Source organism: Rattus norvegicus, chromosome 8 (genome assembly GCF_021556685.1).
Source record: "Rattus norvegicus strain SHRSP/BbbUtx chromosome 8, alternate assembly SHRSP_T2T, whole genome shotgun sequence".
Lineage (NCBI taxonomy): Eukaryota > Metazoa > Chordata > Mammalia > Rodentia > Muridae > Rattus > Rattus norvegicus.
The window spans coordinates 98,449,719-98,472,871 of record NC_141541.1 but is presented as its reverse complement, the minus strand read 5'-3'; the positions used below and the strand labels follow the sequence as shown (position 1 = coordinate 98,472,871).

The 23,153-nt window shown below is 39.4% G+C and overlaps 1 protein-coding gene across 6 annotated transcripts; it reads left to right on the top strand.

Annotated features, from left to right (window-relative positions):
* The first annotated feature begins 1,504 nt into the window (after positions 1-1,504).
* On the top strand, positions 1,505-23,041 carry Morf4l1 (mortality factor 4 like 1). 6 transcript variants are annotated; one of them, NM_001436478.1, is given in 13 exon segments: positions 1,505-1,685; positions 6,033-6,079; positions 9,074-9,141; positions 12,164-12,277; positions 13,438-13,524; positions 15,068-15,148; positions 16,898-16,923; positions 17,326-17,414; positions 18,118-18,219; positions 19,389-19,477; positions 20,001-20,173; positions 20,970-21,054; positions 22,309-23,041. In NM_001436478.1, coding segments are annotated over 13 exon segments (1,086 nt in total). In that variant the 5' UTR covers positions 1,505-1,645; the 3' UTR covers positions 22,394-23,041.
* The last annotated feature ends 112 nt before the right edge of the window (positions 23,042-23,153 follow it).

Genomic DNA, 23,153 nt, shown 5'->3' with positions numbered 1-23,153 from the left:
CCCTCTACCCACCCTGAATATCCAGTTAAATGTTGTTCTGATTTCGAATCAATGTTGAAAATGTTCGCTTTTATACCTTGCTTCTTCTGCACATCCTTCTGTTGATTTAAAATTAGAGTGGAAATAACATGTGTGGTAAGGATGTGAAAAAACAGGCATTCTCAATTTGCTGGTTGAAATGTAACCAGAGGAAGCTTTTCACAAAGTAGTTTAAAATATACCAGAAGCCAGGTTTGGTGGTACATACCTCTAATCCCAGCACTTGGGAGGCAGTGGCAGGTAAATGTTTTGAGTTTTGAGCCTGGTCTACACAGCTAGTTCCAGGACAGCTAGGGCTACACAGAGAAACTCGGTCTTGGAAAAAATAATGAAAAATTAGTCTCAGGAGATAGAGTCTGTGAGTTCATGGTCAGCCCAGTCTACATGGCCAGGTCCAGGCAAGCCAGGGAGATATATAGATAGATATATAGATATGGATATAGAGATAGATATAGATAGATGTAGATGTAGATACAGATATATAGATATAGTAAGACTCTGTCTAAAAGAGAAAAGGCTTGGGCAGAAAGGTTTGCCTAGGATAGTTAGGTAGCTGTAAACTGTGGAGGGACTTCAAGTATCAGGACAACTATTTTCAGACTTATCTCCTAGTTAACAGCTCTAAGCCTCTGCGTGCACTTTATGTAATTCTGTGGGTATAGGGGTACGCTATTTTTACAGCAGAGTACACTAAGGAGTTTTTGAACATAGGAACGGTGTGAAAAAAAGGTTTTTTGTTTTTATTTGTTTTGCTTTTTCAGATTGAGTATGCATCTAATACTACCTCAAAGAAATAAGATTGCAGAGAGGTTAAATACGGAACCTTGACTTTGGCAGCAATCCGGGTTTGCCTCCTTCAGTGAGACCGAGTACTTCAGAAATCAGAAGCTGCAATCTACAAATGGTCCTGAGAACCGACCCCCCTACCCATCCCAACTCCCCCAATCAGGGCTTGGCTTTCCAAACGCTGAAGCTTCTTCTTGAGCAGACCACCTTCCCACTCGCCTCTAGCTTCCTTTCTGGATTTCAAAGCTCTCCTAGGCCAAGTCCTGGTGATGCCTTGGAACTCAGGCTGCAGAGACAGTCCTGTCCTCAGGCCACTTCAACACCCCACCACATCTCTGGGGCCTCATTTCATAACTAAGCATCTGCCCCATGAGCCTTTTCTATCCGTTCACCGCTAGCTAGTGATTTACTTATTTCTTTCTCCTTGTCACCAACAGAAAATCAAATCTGGGTTGTAACAAGCCTCTGGGGTCTGGATACTCAGGGGACTGGGGTTGGGGGATTGCGGGCGCGGGGCGGGGGGGGGTATCTCCCGCTCCCCTCCCCCATTGCTCGCGTCAGTGGAGGCTGAACTACCAATCCCGGCGTGCCTCGGGGGCGGCACGGGCGCAGGCTTGTGTGCGCGGCGGGTAGCCGTTGGCTGAGGAGGCGGCTGCGCCGGTCGCTGTGCTGTGAGGTCAGACGGCGCTGGCAAATCGCGCCCAGGATGTAGAGCTGGCTGTTCCCGACGGCGCGTCTGACGCTAAATTGGGTGGGGTAGAGAGTAGGGGGCGGTAGTCGGGGGTGGTGGGAGAAGGAGGAGGCGGCGAATCACTTATAAATGGCGCCCAAGCAGGACCCGAAGCCTAAATTCCAGGAGGGTGAGTGTGCAGCTTTGGGAAAAGGGACCTAACGGTGCAGGGGAGGGAGGCTGACTTGGAGCTGTTGAGGTTTGGGGGTCGGGGTCGGCGTGGCTCGAGGCCTGGGGAAACTGCGGGCCTGGCTTTGTAGGGGGGGGGGGAGGCGCATTGCGGTGGGTAACTTCAGTGCGTCATTTGGCGACAGTGCTTCGTGGCGCGAAAGCGAGCCTCCGGCACAGGCAAAGCCGAAGGATCCCCGTGCGTATGGCAAAGCCTCGTCGCTTGTTTGTTTTTCTGCGAGCAGAGAAAGTCTATTGTAGGGAGGTGCCCGGCGGGCGAGCGATGGCGACGGTTAGGAAGTGATGTGGCGTGGGGGAGGGGAGCAGCGACAGCCCATCCCCGCGCTTAACTCTCGGCCATCGGCCGCGCGGGTGACTGTGGGCTGAAGGTTCGAGGCTGTTGGACACTGGGGCTATCTCAGCGTTCTGTGGAGTTCTACTGTAGGAGGACACGGGGGGTGGGCTGTGCGCCCCGCGGCGGGAGAACTGCGTTATAAAATGGCCGCGGCAACATGGCCGCGCCATCATGGCTGCCGGCGTCTCGCAGCTACGCGCAGCTTCGGGCCAGATGGAGCGCCCCCTGGCATGGAGATCACGCTCATTGCCTCCTCTTGCCTTTTGAGTGATGGGTGGGGACAGAAAAAAAAAAATAAACTTGAGCCGCCCGAGCGAGTTCCTAGGCTCGCTGTTGCCTGAGGGCATCGTTTTGCTGGTTTTGGAGTGCTCTCCGAAGCCGTTGTTCGTGAAAACAATTTTCAGTTCCTCCTTAGGGCGTTTCCGTTTAGAGGTCCTTGGCCACGTTGTCATTTTTAAATACAGTAGTTGCTTGACTGGTTGTAATAGTACTCGATTAATGGCGATTTGAAAGCTAACGCTTATTGACTTTGATTAGAACAGTGTTGCTGAACTACGGTACTAACAGTGGAAAGCAGTTACTCAGTTCTCACAACTCATTCTGTCCAGGTGGTTTATTTGGCATACTAAAGGGAATAAAACTATAAGCATAAAGAGGAACACTTTAAACTTTTTACTGCTAGCAATGTCTGTATGTGCTTGTTATACATGCTGGGTCCAGCTTGCATAACAAGTTTCAAGTGCCACCAAATAGAAACGTTTTAACTAATCGATGTACATAAGAGAGTATTGCAGGGGTATTTTAGTGCGGCCTCTTAATATTTTTCTCCCACTTTGAGACCATTCATTGTTTTTCTAGGTGTTTTGGAGAAAGCTTTTTGTTTTTTGTTTTTTTGAGACAAGTCTTGGTATGTAGCCCCAGCTACTGTATTGATCTTCCTTGTCTTAGTCTTTAGAGTATAGCAGCTAAGTCTTGTTTGCCGTATCCTGTACGTTCGCTCAATATTATATAATTATAATGACACTTAAAATAGTTTTGAGGGGCTGGAGAGACCAAGTACTTCCTAAGGCAAGCATGAGGACCCGAGCTTGGAACCCTAGCAAGCAGTTTTAAAAGCTTGTTTACTTCCGGTTGTGTTGGTGTGCACGTTAATTCAAAGCATTCAGGAGGCAAGGGAGGGTGGAACTCTGGGTCTGAGGCCATCCTTGATACTTAGAGCTACGTAGGACATCCGGAACTATACAGAAACTCCTTTGCGTATGGAGGTGTGTGTGTGTGTATGTGTGTGTGTGGTGTTGCTCTATACCCAGCAGGGGTTGGAGGGGTGGAGAACTGCAGCAGCAGGTAGATGGAGACCTCTGTAGCTCATTGGCCGGCAGCCTACTAATGTGTGAGTTAAAGTGAGAAACTGTCTAAAAAAGTGAAGAGTTAGTACTGTGGCAGACATTAAACTGGTTGGCCCTCACTTGTAGAAAGATGGTGTACCCTGTAGTTTTGCTAACTCTACTAAGTTGTTTTCCTTAGTAATGCCATGTTTTAGGTATCAAAGCATGCCAAGAGGCTCATAGGCTTCTCCAGGTTGTCAGAACAAACACAAAAGCGTAATCCTTGCTTAATGTTAGAAACTAGAAATCAAGAATGGTTGTTTTGAAAGAAATGCTTTCTTTCTGAAGGAGACAGTGCCAAAGTGAGGTGGATAAAGGCAAACCAGAAGGATGGTGTTGGTGTAGTTGGAGAAGAGTAGGAACAAAGGCTAGGTTGTGAAAGCCTGGTAAATCTCTGCTTTACCATTATTTCCCAGCTGTGGATTCCAGGTGTAGCTGGGTGTGATACCTAAAATTCTGTCCAGCATTACAGAAGCAGAGGCAGGAGGCTGACCAGCCCAGGGGTACATAAGATGACCCTGTCTCAGAAAACAAAACCAAACCGAAGAAATCCAAGCTAAGATAATATGGGTATCTTTTTAAAATTGTATAAAAGACATGTTCGGTCCTCACCTTGGCTAATTCATAGGGCCTATGTGGTAGAGGTAAAGAACTGTCTCCCACAAGTTGTCATCTGACCTCCACATATTTACAGTGGCATGTATACATACATTTACTCCCCACCCCATAGTAGATAAAAACCCAGAGAACATCCAGAAAGGAAACAGTGTTGATTGGATTATTTTGAAATCTTGGTAGAATTTTGATAGTGAAAGGTGGTAAATATACATTTTGTGTATGTGTATGTGTGTGTAGGAATATCCTCAGAAGCCAGAAGAAAGCATTAAATTCCCAGGAACTGGGGCTGCTGGGAATGGAACTGTTTCTCAGTCCCCTGTAGGGGTTTCTTAAGTAATTAATTAGCCCAGGGCAAGATTTTTGTCCTTTGAGACTAGAGTGGGTCTGAGGGTGGAGAACTGCCTTTGTAATTTGTCCATTCCACTTGTTTGACTGGTGTACACCATTTAGCTGTGTGTGTAATTTTTCATTATTCAAGGAGCCTTACTTATTAGTGTAGCTTTTAGCTGAAGTAGCCAATTTTAAAAAAAATGTATTTCAGAGTAGCTTAAAGATACTTGGAGTGAAATCAGTAATCACAGATCTGATCTTAGTGCTTCCGTTTAATAGAATGTTTTACCCACTTACTTGGGTCTTACCTCTAGACTGTTGGAAAAGAAAGCCTGGTCAATTATCCATCTTAGCCCCATTCAGGGGCTAAGGATGGATTTGAAGAGTGCTTCTATAGCATACACAAATTTGGATACAGAATCATTAGATACGGTGGTAGGTGTGTAATCCCAGGACTACTTTCACATGTTCACTCTGTTCATGGGTAGTGAACAACATATCAATACATTTTTACACACTTGTTTCTGCTATCTGGATTCTGTTATGTGAACACTCACAAGGAGTTGGCTCTTTTTATTGCTTACTGGGAAGAAAAGTACAAAAAAGGATTCAAACATTTGATTACCTGTGTGTCCCTTATGAATGTGAAATGCTTAGCATACAACAGAGCCAGCAAATAGATGCTTTAAGGGCCACATATAAGAGTGAGGAAAAGGTTTCATTCACCAGGTAGCCTTGGCTGGGCCATGTAGAACAGACCAGCCTTGAGATCTACCAGCCTTTGCCTCCTGAGTGCTGGGATTAAAGTTGTGTGCCACCATGGCACGCTCATAATATATATTTTTATATTTTATAGTGTACTTTTTAATGGAGTTTTTCCAGCATAAGACCAGTAGATTAAGTTTTATAGTCACATACCTGACCCTATTGGATACTTCAGTTGCTTGAGATGTGTGAAAAGCAAATGGACTGATTAATGTGTGAGATAAACTTCTGCTATCATCATGTGGGATCAAAGAGTCCAGAAATCACCTAACTTGGTTGAGCACAAATGGCTTCAAATCTTAACTTTAGTCAGATTTTATTTGGATTTGCAAGTGCTGATTACATTGGGTATAAGTTTCCAGTGTTAGGATTGTTTCTGTTGCTCATCAAAACAGCCTAGCTTTCAGAATACTGAGGAATAAACATAGGTAGGATAACTTAACAAACTAAAAACAACTAACCATTCCATCTCCCATGTATGCAATCAAATTTTAGTGTGTAGAAAGAGTATTCATTAAAAGGGAGTAGAGGTCAAAGTGACTAAACTTAAGATACTTGGAGAAGAACATTTTCAAAGTTCTATTTTCAGATAATTACAACAAGTGAAATAGCCAAACATTATCCCATAAGTACTGCAGTAGAATTTATTAGGTGATTAAATAGAAATTTAAGTTGGTTGTTGTTGACCTTAGACACTAAGGATATGGTAAAGCTTGTTCTGAAGTGTTCATGTATAGTCTTAACTGTTTTTCCTACTTTTGCTGGGATTATTAGCAAGTGCAGTGACTCTTGGAGTTGCATCTTTCTGTGTGGCAGAGGACTCACAATTAACCTGGCTTTTCCCGTTCTTTTCCAGGCGAGCGAGTGCTGTGCTTTCATGGGCCTCTTCTTTATGAAGCAAAGGTATGGAACCTGCTTTCTTTTGAGAAGGTGACCAAAAAGGTTGGCTAGATTACGTATTTTCTTACTTGATATGTAAAAGTTATTTCATTTTTTCATAGATTCATAAATTTCCCATCTCATTTTGAGTTTATTACTGTTTGGTGGATTGAGAAAGTTCAGACTTTTCTACTCTTCTGACTTTTCTAAATTTAGTAAAAGCCTTTTGGTTGGAAATAGCATTTAAGTGATAGGTGAAGGTTTGTTGGTTATAACAATTTATATAATAACCTCAGCAGAAAACAATATTGTATGTTTGTAAGCACTTGTACAGATAATATGTGTGCTACCTCATGGGTGGAGGTTAGAGGGCAACCTCGTGCCAGTCTTTTCCTGCTTCGGGACCGTCTTTTGGTGTCCTTATACATGCCTATCTGACCTTCAGATTTCCTGTGATTTTTATCAACTTCCATCTCAGTGTAGGAGCAGCAGGATTATGAGTTTAGGGGAGTCTACTTGCATGGCAAGCACTGCTATTCACTTAGCCATTTCCTCAGTGTGTGTGAGCATGTGTCTATCTCTTTATGTCTGTCTGCTTTTGATACTTGAGTTTTACAGTTGCTCAAGGCTGGCCTTGAACTAACAGCAGTCATCCTCAACCACTCATGCTGAGGTCTCTGGGATGGTTGTTATACACATTTAACTTCCCCATGGTTACATGGTTAAATTTGAATGGTAAACTTATAATCCTGAGTAAAGGAGGCTCTTTTCTTTTCATCAAGTGCTCCTCTTATATAAAGACTTCAAATTTAACCAGAGATACCTCATACATTCATTCCCAACACTCAATAGGGGTAGGTAGGGGTAGGCAGGGGCAGGTGGATATCCCTGTCCCAGCCTGGTCTACAGAGCGAGTTCCTAAACAGCCATGGCTATACGGAGAAACCCTGTCTGAAAAAAACAAAACAAAAATCCCAAAGATAACAGAAAAATGCATTTATTTTTATTAAAAATGTTTGTAGCACTCATGATTAAACCCAGGGCTTTGCAGTGCTTGGAAGAGGGCTACCACTGTAGTTACATCCTTATGCCCTGTACAACAAACATGAGTCTAAAATTATTTTCACTAATTTATTTCTTAGGACTTTTGGTAGTCTTTAGGTTGGGATATCATTTTAGTAATGAACCTGGATTTAAACATTCCAGCCATTTTTGTCTTTGAGCTCTCCTGTGATAGAACGCTTCCCTAGCCATTTATTTTTTTGAGACAGGATCTTGCTATATAGAGCTCAGATTGTTCTCAGTGGATAGGTAGTTCAGACTTTAAATCATATTCTGAGTGCCTAAGGGTTGGGATTACAGGCATTTTTTTTTTTAAACATTTTTGGGCTGGAGAGATGGTTCAGCTGTTAAGAACCCTGATTGCTAGGGGAGGGGAACACCAATATATAGAAGGGGAGGGGAAGGGGTTAGGGGGATGTTGGCCCAGAAACCAGGAAAGGGAATAACAATCAAAATGTAAGTAAGAATACTCAAGTTAATAAAGATTAAAAAAAAAAAAAAAACAAAGAAACCCTGATTGTTCTTACAGAGGTCCTGAGTTCAATTCCCAGCAACCACATGGTGGCCCACAACCATCTGTAATGGGATCAGATGCCCTCTTCTGGTGTGTCTGAAAAATAGCTACAGTGTACTCATATAAATAAAATAAATCTAAACTAAAAAGGCTTACTTTGTTGCGGTAGTCCTGGAACACCACTCTTTAGACCCAGGTGTCTTGAACTGCCCCTGTCTTCTTAGGACTGGGATTAATTGTAAAGGTGTGCCTTTACGAATTGAATTGAACACGAAGGCTGCTGATACTTGCCTACCATGACTGAGGCGCTGAGTTCAATCCTCAGTACTGTCACAGCTGCCCCTGAAGGAAACAAAATAAAAACACCCACACATGGAATCTGAATGCTGGCACAAGCCTATGGCTAGGCTACTTGGGAAGTTGAGAGAGAGATTACTTGGGGTACAAAGTTAAGGGTGGCCTGTGCAATTTAGTGAGACCAAAAAGTCTCACAAAGTAGTAAACAGGGCAGGGGACAAAGCTCTGGCAAAGTGGTTTCCATGAATGAAGCACTGACTTAGTCCTCAGTACAGAAAACAAAAGCCCAGCATCTCTTTGTCTTTCTCTCCCTCTATCACACACACTCTCACACACACAGACATATACTGTGTGTGTGTGGGGGGGTGTTTAGAAGCAGTTTCTGCAAATTTCTAGCAATTTTATTGTATGAAATACTGAAAGTGGTGTTCATTCCCCGTGTTTTGAATGTACATTTGTTTATAACTGAGTCCTTTTGATGATCGAGTATGGTTTCCATTGTTGATTTGTTGAGTGAACTTTCAGCATTCATCTGAACTGGCTATTTTTCTTTGACAGCAAAATACTCTAGTGAACATTTTTTTAAATGGTGATTGGAGAAAATTATTGTTTGCTTTGCCTATAGTGAACAACCTTAAATCCAGTCAGATAATCATCACTTGTCATGGTGACTTTCCTTTAATATTTTTTTTTTGCTGAATTTAAGAGTACTTTAAAAACTTAATTTTAAAAAATCAGCATAGTGTCATTCATTTACTGAGAAGACAAGTTTCTTTTGAGATTTTTTTTTTTTAAATGCAGTTCTTAACTGGAGTTTGCAAAACAAAAATAGCTTTTATTTCTTCACCTTGGATAGCAGATCTAGCCTATTGATTTATAGTAACTTCTTATTAATACTGTGTATTTTAAATTGCAGTTTTGTAACTATAGAAAGGTATTCTCAGCACTAGATTATAAAATCAAATTGGCTAACAACTCTCAGTTCTCAAAAGTGTTCTGAAAGTTACAGTATCAAAGTAGTTCAAACAGTGTAATTCTTCATAGTAAAAAGAGCACATCTGTCATTAGGATGCAAATTTGCTTTTGTCTAAGAAGTGGTAAGATTATGTGTATACCAAACAAAGACTTATTCTTTTTTATTTCAGTGTGTAAAGGTTGCCATAAAGGACAAACAAGTGAAGTATTTTATCCATTACAGTGGCTGGAATAAAAAGTGAGTATTATATTTTTAAAAGCATTTTGTCTACTCTTGTAACATACACATTGAAGCAAGAAAGAGTCATTTTTAGTATGATGAAACTATGATGAACTAACCATTTTATATGTATTTGATTCTTGGCAATATTTCATGTACTTTGTATCTAGTGGTTATACTTGACCAACTGTCTTGGTTCAATTATGGGTGGATGCATGTTTTAGGATGGTGTGAATTTTTGGCCTGAGCACAAACCAAATGACTTCTCTCATGCACAGTTAAACTCAAAAATTGTTGTAGAAAAAGGGGGGAAATGTTTTAAAAAAGACAGTTTATAAACCCATTTTATGAAGTTTTGAAATATAATGCTGTTAACAGAAAGTAGATTCATGTGGCTCAGCATAAAATTTACAGAATTTAACTTTCTAGTGGCCATTGGAGCTTTTTGTCAGTAGTGTTCTCTTTGGGACCCAAAAGTAACAGCACCTAATGAATTATCCAGGCCTTTTTTGGTGTTTGGAATTGAACGGATTATTATTTTTACTAGGGAAATCTAAAATCATTTTTATTATTGATCTTTTGTACTTTCGGGATGGCGTTGCAAGGAACTAGCTGTTCAGGAGCTACTTTCTGAACTCGTAATGTGATGTCTTACTTGACACCTAGAGTCTGGTACCTGGGAGCAGATGCCAACTGTTAAGATGGTTGGTACTGGGTTGGGGATTTAGCTCAGTGGTAGAGCGCTTGGGTTCAGTCCCCAGCTCCGAAAAAAAGAAAAGGGAAAAAAAAAAAGATGGCTGGTACTCTAGATGGAAGGGGGTAGGGGGTTGTTGTTGGTTTCTTTTTTTTCCCTGTTAAGTTTCCTGGCCCTATAACTTTGGTCTAAATTACAGTTTAGAGTTCTTGTCTGAGTAGCCAGCCAGTCAGTTCAGTTAGTTTGTTAAAATAGGCTAATACTTGTGGGTAAGAAATATTGAACTTTTAACTTCTTGATTAGTATAATTGTAGAAAGGCCACAATTCCAAATACATGAAAGCATATTTTGATAACTTATAAACAAAGTGTTTTTAATAATGGTTAGTAAGTGATGTCAGTATTTCAGGATGGTGCCAGTATTAAGGAATGGGGAGCTGGATGTGCTTGCACATGCCTTTAATCCCAGCACTTAGGAGGTAGAAGCAGGAGGATCTCTTGAGTTTCAGACCAGCCAGAACTGACCCTGTCTTTAAAAAAAAAAAAAAGGTATAAATTTTGGTTTTTAAGTTGATTGTAATATCTAGGAAGCTGACTTTTAGACTTCTAAAGTATCTCCACATTAAGAAATGAATTAAAAACTGAATTTCTGTCTTATAGTTTATGAGGCTTATATTTGTTGTTGATATTTTGCTAATATCTAGCTAAAATAATGTGTAATAGACTCTTTCCTATAGGAAGTAGAATGTCTTTATGCATACCAGGGATGGGAAAGTTAAAAGTCCGTGTATATATAAAGTATGAAAGGAAAACATGAAGCACATCCATGGGCAGGGTCTATTTCCCCTTCCCTTTAATAACTGAATACAGCTTTCATGCTTCACTCTTGTATATTAGGTATTTTGTATAAAATTATATGTGGATATATATAATATATCCATGTTATTATCTCTACATTAGGTAACTTTTGCTGTAAATTGTGAAACTAAAAGCCACCAGTTTACTAGTTTTACTTTTTCATAAAGTTTTTCCTTTGTTGGATTGCGGATCATGACAGCAGTGGTAGTGTTATTTAGAGCTTGTTCTCTTGGGAAAATAAGGAGGGGGAAAATGGCCATCGTAGACATTCTTTGACTGTCGTTCTTAGGAGTGATGTTTAAGTGTACTGAGGGGAATTAAGATAACATAGGTGCCTTTCATGGTTGGCTTGTTAAACGTTCCATTTTAACCTTTGGGAAGTATTTTAGAAATGCTTTTTTATTTTTTTTCTTTGTAGCTACTGGAACTTTGAGTAATCTTTCTGCCTCTGGAATGCTGAGATTACAGGCTTGTACACCACAATCAGCTCTAGAGAAAGTTTTAAACCCATTTCAGAGGAGTGTTCTTTAAATGGCTGTAAAGTATACTATGTGTATATAATTTTATCTGTGGGTTTGACTTTTGGGATTAGTCACAGCTACTTTGGAAAAATACGAGAGTTACATGTTTGATCTATATTTAAAAATTTGAATAGCCCTTAATTATTAATTTAGTAGAGATTCTCAGAATGAAGATAATTGTTTTTGGTTTTTTTGTTTTGTTTTGTTGTTTTTTTTTTCATTTTCATCAAGGATTTTTAGCTCTTATAAACTCTTGAAATGACTTGGTAATTGGATATTGGTCCAAGTGCTTGTTTAGATGTGGTTTACATCTGAGGGGGATGGAATTTCTAAGGTTTTAAGGTTTAAAAGCAGTTAAAAGTTAGCACCTTTTGACTTGGGGAGAACAGGAATTATAATTTAAAGAAAAAAGATCTTCATCAGTGTGTTGGCGGGGGGAGGGTTCAGTGGTAGAGATCTTTCTTGCCCAGCATGCATGGAGCCTTGGGCTTAGTCTCTAGTACTCACCTGACCTATCCCCAAGAGAAGAAAAGAGAGAAATCAAAAACAACTGTTTGTAGAACACTTCTATTCATTTATTTAGAAACTGTGTCTTAATATGTAGCCCTGGCTGGTCTAGAGCTTGGTGTATAGACCAGGCTGACCTGGAATTCAGATTTACCTGTTCATACTTCTAGGGTGCTGGGATTTAAAGTATACACCACTATGCCTCGCTGTAGGACACCTTTTTAAATACCCTGGTACAGCAAAATCATCAATTGTAAACTGGAATTTTTTAACATTACTTTAAATTCACTTTTAAAAATCACAGATACTAAGATATTTCTAAATTTTCAAAAAAATTTTACCAGAATTTGTTGACACAGACATTAAAATATTCCATTTGTAAATGAATCTTGATAAAGCTTAAGCTAAATTCTGCACATAGTTACTGAGATTACTTTGTACTATGCTGTCTGTATCAGAAGTGCTGTGAGGCCCAGGCGCTCTGAAAAATCTTTGAAGACACGTGAGGATATTGTAGCCCTTTTTCCTGTTCCTGAAGGAGCTCCCTCAGTACACCACCCCCTCCTGACCTCTAGGTAAATGCATGTTTTAAAGTTTTCTTTAGGAAATCATGTTGAGGAATGTTTTTTTATTTATTTTCCTTTTGGCTATACTCTATATAAGAGGTCAGAGGTGGGAATCATTAAGTAAAAGATTACTTCAAGTATACACTTGATGGTGTCACTAATGGAGCTCCATCAGCAGGAGAAAAGACCAGTTTTGCTCAAAAGTTAGTTTGCTTCAAAACTTCAGCATTCCATCAGAAAGTTTTGTTTTCCCATACATGTCAGCAAAAGGCTTGTTTTGTGAGATGCCAGATAGACACATTAGCTTTTAGAAAGCTTCTAGTCATCCTTGTAAATTGGAATGCTCCCTTTGAAGAGATGAAAATGAACAATTGGGGTATCTGAAAAACTATTCTAGGCCTTTAGTGTACAGACTTAGTCGAGTCATCTAGGTGGTGAGTATTATGGAGTTTATCATGTGTTCCAAATGCACCCTTTAGCATGTGTGAGTTATATAACAAGACAGTGCTGTAATTCTGAAAGGGTAATAATAACCAAGAGACTCTTAAGTGATTTATTTTTAGACCATTTAAAATGAATAATTACATACATAAAGTTTATATTTGAAATGCTACTTCTCACTAGAACACACTTTGCCTAGATTTTTCCTTTAAGAATGGATTTGCAGGTTGGGGATTTAGCTCATTGTAGAGCGCTGGCCTAGAAAGCACAAGGCCCTGGGTTCGGTCCTCAGCTCAAAAAAAAAAAAAAAGAATGGATTTGCAGTGCCAGCTTCTAAAACTATTTTAGAAGCATGGTTTGTGAATTCCTGTAATTAGAGAATTTGGAATACTGAGACAGGAGGACTACCATGAAGTCAAGGCAGAGTTGGGGCTCATTTAAAAAGGTCTCAAGAAACTAGGGTTGACAGGATGGCTCAGTGGGTAAAAGTACTTGGCACCGAGGGTGAAGACCCAAGTTGGAGTCCGTGGTCTACGTGGTGGAAGAATGGACTGCTAAAGCTGTTCTCTGGCCTCCACACACACAAACGTCAGAAGGACAAAAGCAAACATGTAGTTAGTGCAGGGGAGGCCAAAGTTTAACTCTTAAGTCCTCAAAAGTTATCTAGGAAGAAACCCTACACTGTATTAAGAGTGTACTTCAGTGCTGTTCTAACTTGTCTTTTTCAGTTGGGATGAATGGGTGCCAGAAAGCAGAGTGCTCAAATACGTGGACGCCAATTTGCAGAAACAGCGGGAACTTCAAAAGGCCAACCAGTAAGCTTGATGTGAAAAACGGGTTTTGAGATTTTTGGACAGGGAATGAACAAAACGGGGTCATGTTGACTCCTCACTCTCTACTTTTTGTAAAATGATTCTTGGTACTTGTAAGTTCCAATGTTAAAACTTGATTTCAAATACATATTATCAGGGTAAAAAATATTGCATCATTTCTGAGTCTGTGTTCTTGCAGAAGAACATCGTGTTGGAAATTATAGATATCTTTTTTTTTTTTCTTTATTTTTTTTGGAGCTGGGGACCAAACCCAGGGCCTTGTGCTTTCTAGGCAAGCGCTCTACCACTGAGCTAAATCCCCAACCCCTTTAGATATCTTTTTAACTCATAGCTTTTAAACCTCTTCTTGGGTACCGTAGAAGGCACAGTTAACTGATGGAGAAACAAAAAGAGATATTCCCACTAATTAATATCTCTGAAAACACATTGAGGAAAAGGGACCAGAAAAATCATCTAAAGGGTAGTTATTACATTTGATTTTTATAATATTTAAAAGATTAAAATTATAATATAGAATCAAAAGAAAATATTGGAACTGCTAGTGAGTTCCCAATCAGGCATAGCATTAGAGTTTTCCGTTTCTGAGATCATATATTAGTCAATTTGTATTAAATTGACTTTAGTAATTTTTCACTCATTTATTCCTTTCCATGTGGGCATGGGTTTGCCATGATGAGATTGTGCTGGTTGGAGTCAGTTTTTCTCTCTTAAATGTGGGTTCTAGGTCAGTGGGCTTGGTAGCATTTGTAGCACTTTGACCTCTTGGGCTCCATGGGTTTGTTTGCTTTTCTTTTTTTAATCTTTTGTTTGATTTCTGTAGGCCTTTATTTTGGTGTTTATTTTATATATATGAGTATTTTATCTTTTATATATGGGCACTGCATGTGTGCCCGGTACCTGAGGAAGCCAGAAGAGAGGGAATCAGATCCCCTGGAGTTACAGATGGCTGTGGGCCACCATGTGGGTGCTGGGGATCAAACCCAGGCCTTCTACAAGAAGAAGGAGTGCTCTAAACCTCTATGCCATCTTCCCTAATTTTGGGTGCACACGCACACGAGTAGATGGTATCAGATCCCATGGGACTACAGTCATACGTAGTTGGGAGCAGCCAGGTAGGTTCTGGGAATTAGGATCTCTGGAAGAGCAACCCAAGTAAGTATTCTTAGCTGGAGAGCAGCCCTGATTTCACACTTTCTGTGGGAACTTACATTTTAAGACATTTTAACTCTTAAGAGTTAATCTGTACAACATAGACAATTTGGAACATTCTGAAAGTCCACTTATACTAACAGATAGGCTTTTGTCACTGTACAAGTCTTGCTGGCTGGGAACTTAATTACTAAGTAGACCAGGCTGGCCTTGACCTCACAGGCATCCATCGCTTCTGCCTCCAAAGTGCTGGGATTAAAAGTGTTTGCCACCATACCTGGCTGGGAAGCTCAGTTTAATAGAAATTCTAGGTGAAATCAATCAGATTTAATTTTTCTTAGATAAGTATAATGACTTTCTGACATTATTTTTGAAGGGAACAATATGCAGAGGGCAAGATGAGAGGGGCTGCTCCAGGGAAGAAGACATCCGGTCTGCAACAGAAAAATGTTGAAGTGTAAGATACTCTTTGCTTAAATATTGCATGCTGCTTTATGGGTATAATTTAAATTTACTTTTTATCATAATATATATTTTGTTTCTAATGGAAGCTTTTAAAAGTGTCAGTGAAATTCTTAATTCTCAGATACCAGGTTATTAAGGAAATGTAAATTGTTTTGGCAAGGATTACTTTCTTAGTGCTAAAAATACATGGGTAAAATGAGAGTGAGAAAGAAAAGTATAATTTGTTAACTCTGGATTGTAAGGCTTCTTGGTAACCATAATGTGAAAGTCAGTGTACACTGATCTCTAAAGGTTATGTAACTGAAAATGAGTATAGTAAGGTGACCAACTACATGATCTTTTTTTTAAGATTTTTATTTATTTTACGTGTGTGAGTACACTGTAGAGTGAGTACACTGTTGCTGTCTTCAGACACACCAGAAGAGGGCATCAGATCCCATTACAGATGGTTGTGAGCCACCATGTGGTTGCTGGGAATTGAACTCAGGACCTCTGGAATAGCAGTTGGAGCTCTTAACCACTGAGTCATCTCTCCAACCCCCAACTACATGATCTTAAATATTAGTTATACAAAAACATAGGGCACAACTATTATTGAAGGATAAGTTTTGTGTTCGTGGTTATAGGGCCACTCGGTGGAACCTGGGCAGCCTTACTAGTGGCCATACTCCTAAAGGGAAATGGCTCGCTCTTCCTCAGCAGCCATGAACTGCCAGTGGCTCCTCAACTGTAGGGCAGGTCTCATGGGCTCTTCAGTTCCTGCTGGAATGTTGGCTTGTACAAGTAACTCTAGTACAACTGTCATGTCCAGAAGTCAGCATTTCATGGCACTTTTTCCCTCCTGCTTTTACATTTGTTCCACACTCTCTTGGGCTTTGTTCCCTGAGCTCCTGGGTCTACAGCCCAGGTCCTGTGTGGAAAAGCAGCCAGTGTTCTTAATGACTGAATCATCTCTCCAGTCCCCTAGCATGTGGTTTTAACAGTTTATCTTTTGAGTACATATATACTTATAAATTTTAGCACTAGAAATCAGAACATTAGCAATTATTATATGAATTCTACTGTATACTTGAACTGCTTGCATATATGTTTAATAGGTAGCATGTAGATAATAGAAGCAAGACTGTTCAGGAATCCTTATTAGGAGTCATTAGAATGAGTGGTTTTAGATTAGTTGAGTAGTCATTCTCATATTATGGTACAGAGCTTGTGTATTAAGGATTAAGTATAATATTCCTTTTGGTTACCATGAATCATTAGCATGTACGTATATGCAAGTGAAGAAGTTCTTGATTTAAAGACTAGCTTCATACTCAAGAGATCTGCCTGCCTCTGCTTTTCCAATTTTGGGGTTAAAGATGTGCATCACCACACCTAGCCTTTTGTTGTTAAAATTATTTTTTGAACCTTTAAATTGATGTGTATATGGGGCTGTGTGTTCACAAGTGTGCAGGTCCTCACAGGGACAGGTGGATCTGAGTTCAAGGCCAGCCTGGTCTATATAGTGAGTTTCAGGATGCTAGAACTGCATAGTGAGACTGTCTATAATAATAATAATAATAATAATAATAATAATAATAATAATAATAATAATAATATCTAAAGTCAAGATTAATGTTTTGGGAAGCAGACTTAAAATATAGTCACTGATAATTTTGCTGGGCCATTTTTCTCTGAATTTACCATTCAAAGAATTGGAACAATTTTTATGGGAGTAATTTTTGTTTTTTGCTCTTTCCAGGAAAACAAAAAAGAACAAACAGAAAAGTAAGTATAAATGTTTTTAAAATTGACCTATTAATATTTCAGTTGTGAGTTCACTCTATGAAACTGACACTGGGACAGTATGTGGCTTAATGACCTCAAGTAGAGGTCTCACAGAGTTTGTAGATAAGGACGGAGTGGTTTTTATCTTGACTGCCTGAAAAGATGTGGTTGTTTTCACTGTGCTTTAGTCTTAGGGAGATAGCCTTTTAAATATGTTATTAAATATTTCCTAAGTAAAGTGTTAAATAAGTTTTTATTTTTATTTTTTTTTTAAGAAAAACTATTCTATAAGTTGGATTAATTAAATATCTGTAATGGGGAAGTGAGAACTTACGACACTCTTTACATTAAGAATTTGTTAGTTAGCCAATACCAGCCCCGCCATTCTTAAACGTTTTGTAGCACCTGGAAACGGAGATGGTGGCAGTACCAGTGAGACCCCTCAGCCTCCTAGGAAGAAGCGAGCCCGGGTAGATCCAACCGTTGAAAATGTGAGTTTTCGTCTTTTCTTCTGGCAGGCTGTCCTAAAGGCCCTGGTGATCCTTCTCTACTTCCGCACTCTCTTCCCTTCCAATATTTATGTTTGAGACAGGATCTTGCTGTGTAAATGGCTAGTCTCTGCCTCAGATTTCCAAATGCTGGGGTTACTGGCACACGCTACCAAAGTGCAAAGGCAGGTTCTGGTTTAGTAACTGAAAAATTAAAAGTGTCTTTAAATAAAGATAAGCCATGTTAGCTGTGCCTAGTGGGGCAAGCTGTTACTTCTAGGACTCAGGAGGCAGAGACAGACAGATCTATCTTGTGAGTTTGAGGCTAGCCTTGTCTACATATTGAGTTCCAGGACAGTCAGAGCTACATAATAGGACCATGTCTAAATGGGGTGGGGTGGAGAAGAGAGAAAGTCATGTTTGGTATAAGCATTTGGATATCAAGAGTAAATGTGAAGAAGCTGTTAAGCTGTATTAAGAATATTCCATTTCCAAAAGAGGGAAAGGAGTCCTAATAACTCAAGACCATAATTTTTTTCCTGGCTATATGATTTCATGTATCTGTTCGCCTACAGAGCCCCACCCTGTATGGCAATTCCTTCTTTTGAGTGGTTCCTTCAAGGAATTAGTGTATACCTGATATCTTAAAGATCAAAAGAGAAGCAAAAAAAAGTTTGCAATACCTTTCTTTGCCTTTCTTCTTTAGGAAGAAACATTCATGAACAGAGTTGAAGTTAAAGTGAAGATTCCTGAGGAGCTGAAACCATGGCTTGTAGATGACTGGGACTTGATCACCAGACAAAAGCAGGTACCTTGAGAATGACACAGGGAGCGCTCAGAGTCTTATGATGAACTGTTATAATCTTGTTTTACAGGTGTTTAGTTTTTGCCTGCATGGCATGACCTATGTGCAGTGCCTGTGGAGGGCATTGGGTCTCTTAGAGCTGGAGTTGTAGGTGACTGTGATCCAGCACACAGAGTGGCGCTGGGAATTGAAACTTGGGTTCTAATGCTCTTAATTACTGAGCCATCTCTCCGATCCCTTAAAATTTTGTTGATGATTAAAAAAGTTAGAAGTTTGCTGGAGCAGAACTCTCCCAAAAACGCCAGTAGACAAAGGAGATACGTGCATCTTCAGTCTTAATGTGGTCACCATTAGAACATTTACACATATCCTCATAATGGAGTGTAGTAGAAAACATGGCAGTCATTGCCTACAATTGATCCTGAATGCAATTAAGGTCCTAGGTTTAATTAATCATTTGCAGAATGTGAAAAAAAAAATTCCCTGTGGGAGAGGTGGAGACAAACTGATCTTGTCCTTAGATAGATAGAATATATGCCAATAGCAGAACAGCCGGCAAACAGGTGAGGCTTTGGGGTTTACAGATGGATGGTGGGTTGCTTAGAGAATTGTGCCCAATTCAAAAGTAGGTACACCACTGAAACACCCACCCCTAAGGAGCCCATGACTCAGCAGAGCTGCTTGTGAATATGTTGCATCCCTGGAGCTCCAGCTTAGGTGTTGGGGACACTGGGTCATTTAAATGTAAGTTTTCTGAGTCTTGTTTACTTATTACTTAGTCTTAGGAGCCTCTCCTTCCCTCTGAAGAAACATGTTCAAAATCTAAAGACTTTATAAACTGTTCTCAGAACAATCCAGAAAAACTTGAATGTTACTAAGAGTTGGCTTCTCTAAGTTCAGATTTAGAAGCTCTAGACAAACTATTTAAATTGACAAATGGCAGGTGCAGTGGGAATGAATGGTGGGGATGAGAATAATGTTAAAGATTGATGAAATTTGAGATTCATGGACATAGTTGGAATTTGCTTGATGATTTGGCTGGATTATACATTACATCTCCCTGCAAGGTATTTGTAATCTTGAACCCATTTATCAGACTTTCTGTGCCTCATCTACTCATTTTGGAAGGAATGTAATTTTTATAAACATTTGTATTCAAATTTTTTGCCTAGCTTTTTTATCTTCCTGCCAAGAAGAATGTGGATTCCATTTTGGAGGATTATGCAAACTATAAGAAGTCTCGAGGAAATACAGATAATAAGTAAGTGCACCCTTTTTGAGGATACACAGAGTACTCAAGCACTCTTAGGTGTAGCTGAAAGTATGCAGTGGGTACTTCACAGGCATTAGGAGTTTTGCTATTTTGATGCTGGGTAGTGGTGGTGTGTACGTGCCCTTTATCCCAGCACTTGAGAGGCAAAGGTAGGAGGATCTCTGTGAGTTTGAGGCCAGTCTGATCTACAGAGTGAGTTTCAGGACAACCAAAGTTACACAAACCCTGTCTTGAACCTCACTTCCACCCCATCCTCCAAACTTTCTATTTTGAAATTGTAAATGCCTTCTTATTTTTATATAATTTTAAATGGGTTTTAGTTGTTAAGTCTTAGCCAGGGTTGGGGATTTAGCTCAGTGGTAGAGCTCTTGCCTAGCAAGCACAAGGCCCTGGGTTCGGTCCCCAGCTCCGAAAAAAAAGAAAGAAAAAAAAAGTCTTAGCCATAGTTCCTTACCTTTATATTCCTCAGAAAGGAAATATCGTGAAACTAATGTTTTTGTTCTTTCATCAGGGAGTATGCTGTTAATGAGGTTGTGGCAGGGATAAAGGAGTACTTCAATGTAATGTTGGGCACTCAGCTACTCTACAAATTTGAGAGACCACAGTATGCTGAAATTCTGGCCGATCACCCGGATGCACCCATGTCCCAGGTGTATGGAGCGCCACACTTACTGAGATTGTTTGGTAATAAGACTTAAGAAAAAAAGTGACACCCCCCCCCCCCAGCCTTTAGTAATTGAGTTTTTGGCCTGTACTAAATGACTGAGAGGTAAAGTAACTGAAACATGACTGTTTCAGTTTGAATCTTTAGTTAAATTTTCTTTTTTTCCCCTTTCTTTTAAGTTTTTATTATTTAATGTATATGAGTACACAGACACAAGAGAAAAGAGAGGGCATCAGATCCCATTACAGATGGTTGGAGCCACCATGTGGTTGCCGGGATTCGAACTCCGGACCTCTGGAAGAGCAGTTAGTGCTCTTAACCACTGAGCCATCTCTCTAGCCTCTAAATTTTCATTTAAAAGATTTAAATACCAAATCTTTTTGCAAAAAGTTTTTTGAAAAATCATTAAGACTGGGGAGAAAACTCAGTTTATAAAATCCAAGTGTGAGGATTTCTCCATCCTCCCAAATTCACCAAAAAAGAAAAAAAAAAAAGAAAAAAAAGAAGCTGGATGTAGTGGTGCATACTTGTCACCCAGTACTGGGTAGGTAGAGGGGGAACATTCTGGATTCTCACTGGCTGCCTTGACCTAGTTGGTGAACCCTAGTCCAGTGAGAGAGGTACTCTGTCTTTAAAAAAGGGTAGGTTGCACTTAAAGACACATTCAAAGGTTTTGTTCGTTTGTTTGTTTGTTTAGCTTATAAGACACACAAAAACATCTAGTTTTAAGGAGTCAGTGACAGCTCACTTTGTACATAGTTAATACATGTTACAGTGCTACTTTGAATATAACTAACTTAATTCTTTGTTAAATAGTGCGAATTGGAGCGATGTTGGCCTATACACCTCTAGATGAGAAAAGCCTTGCTTTATTACTGAACTATCTACATGATTTCCTCAAGTAAGTTTAATTGAAATCACAAACAGTTGGGATAGTTACATAAAGTGTGAAAGAATAGATTAACGTGAATTATACTAAAATAACGTATTTGTCAATAAGGCAATAAAACTATAAATAGCATATATAGGAATCTTACAGATGGAGAGTAAACTTGTAAATGCTGTTTGGGAAATGATGGAGTGACTAGACTTCCAAGCTATTAAGACAGTGAGAACATTGTAGGTTGATTTTGTAGTTTTACAGTTAGAGTAGAAAGATTAAATTGGTCAGGGCAGCAGTAATGTTTAAGATGTCTCATGCCTGTCAAAATTGATGCAGGATATTTGTAAGTTAAGCCATACTCTTGATGCCTGTCTCAAAAATAATGCCCAATGATATTATACAAGTATAAGTTAACAATAGTTAACTTATCACATTGAATTTAAAAGATTGAAGAAATGGTGAAGTAGTTCTAGGTCCAATATGTTAGAGGACATTTTTATAATAGAGAAGAACTTAAAACGGCAGCTTTTGAGAGTGATAGGATTCTCTAAATATATTAACAAGAATACTACTGTTTAGCACTCTGAATTGAAGAAGAAATTAGCTGTAGAAGTATGCAGTATTCTGATTCTTGTTAAGAGAGAAACATTTCAATTTGAAAAAGACTGGAACTTCCAGAATATAAATCATAGCTACTGTGGGTTACTTCTTAGCCTTGGTATTGGAGGAAAGGATTGGAGTGTTTGTTTAGGACCCTTTTTCTACAGTGGTAAATATTTCCTTCAGACTCTTGATTTTGTTGACAGTATAGAATTGAGCTACTGTTTCACATTGTGCATCCCATTATTTCAGATTTGAACTTGAAATATGTTTGTAGACAACCTTGTACTTAATTGAAGTCTTAAAAAGCTAAAGAAAATTAATATTACTGTTTTAGGGTAGTGCTACTTACAGTAGGATAGCCATTCGTGATTCCCTAGGGATAAGGCAGCTGTCCCTGTTCTTGGTTTTGTTTTGTTTTGTTTTCCCTCTCCTGGAGCTGAGGACCGAACCCAGGGCCTTGCGCTTGCTAGGCAAGCACTCTACCACTGAGCTAAATCCCCACCCCCTGTCCCTGGTTTAATAGAGAATAACTTGAGGTGCATTTTTGTCTGTTAATGTAATCTTAGTGGATTGTATTTTAGTGATGTGGTTGTTCAGAGAAACAATGATTTATGGTTAGTATCTGTAACTTTTAACATTTTCACAATGAATGAACAATTTTCTTTTTAGGTACCTGGCAAAGAATTCTGCAACTCTGTTCAGTGCCAGTGATTATGAAGTGGCTCCTCCTGAGTACCATCGGAAAGCCGTGTGAGGAGTGTGCTCTCTCACTCGTGCTTGGATCTCTGTAAACAGTTTGGTTCTTAGTCCTTCTCTTGTACAAATGATGTACTTTGAAGACCGTTAGTGTATAACAGAGTTGATGTTTGTTTCCTGTTTGATTTTAAACAGAGAAAATAAAAGGAGTTAACTGCTCCTTTTTTCTTTCTTTTTTTCATTTCAAAGTTTCTACCAGTGTATCAGTGATGGACAACGGAGAGACATGCTGTAGAGTGTTTGCCTAGTTGACAAAGCTGCTTTTGAATGCTGGTGGTTCTGTTCCTTTGACACTACGCACTTTTATAATATGTGTTAATGCTCTATGACAAAATGCTCTGACTCCTAGTGCCAAAGGTTCCCTTCAGTGTGTATAACTGAACACTCATCCATCTGTGCTCTTTTTTTTTTTAAATGGTGCTTAAAGAGCCCATCCTTTGCAAGTCATCCATGTTGTTCCTTAGGCATTTTATCTTTGCTCAATTGTTAAAGAATGGTGGCTTGTTTTCATGGTTTTTGTATTTGTGTCTAATGCACGTTTTAACATGATAGACGCAATGCATCGTGTAGCTACAGTTTTATGGAAAAGTCAATCTTGTAGGAGTTGTTTTTCAGATCTTCAATAAATTTTTTCTTTAAATTTCAAGAGATTGTGTGTCCGTGTTATCAAGACCATGGCACATTGTATATTGTGATTAGAAGTTGATTGCTTAGGGAACTGGCTAATTATCTGGTCGTTTATGGAGTGAAAAGCTTAC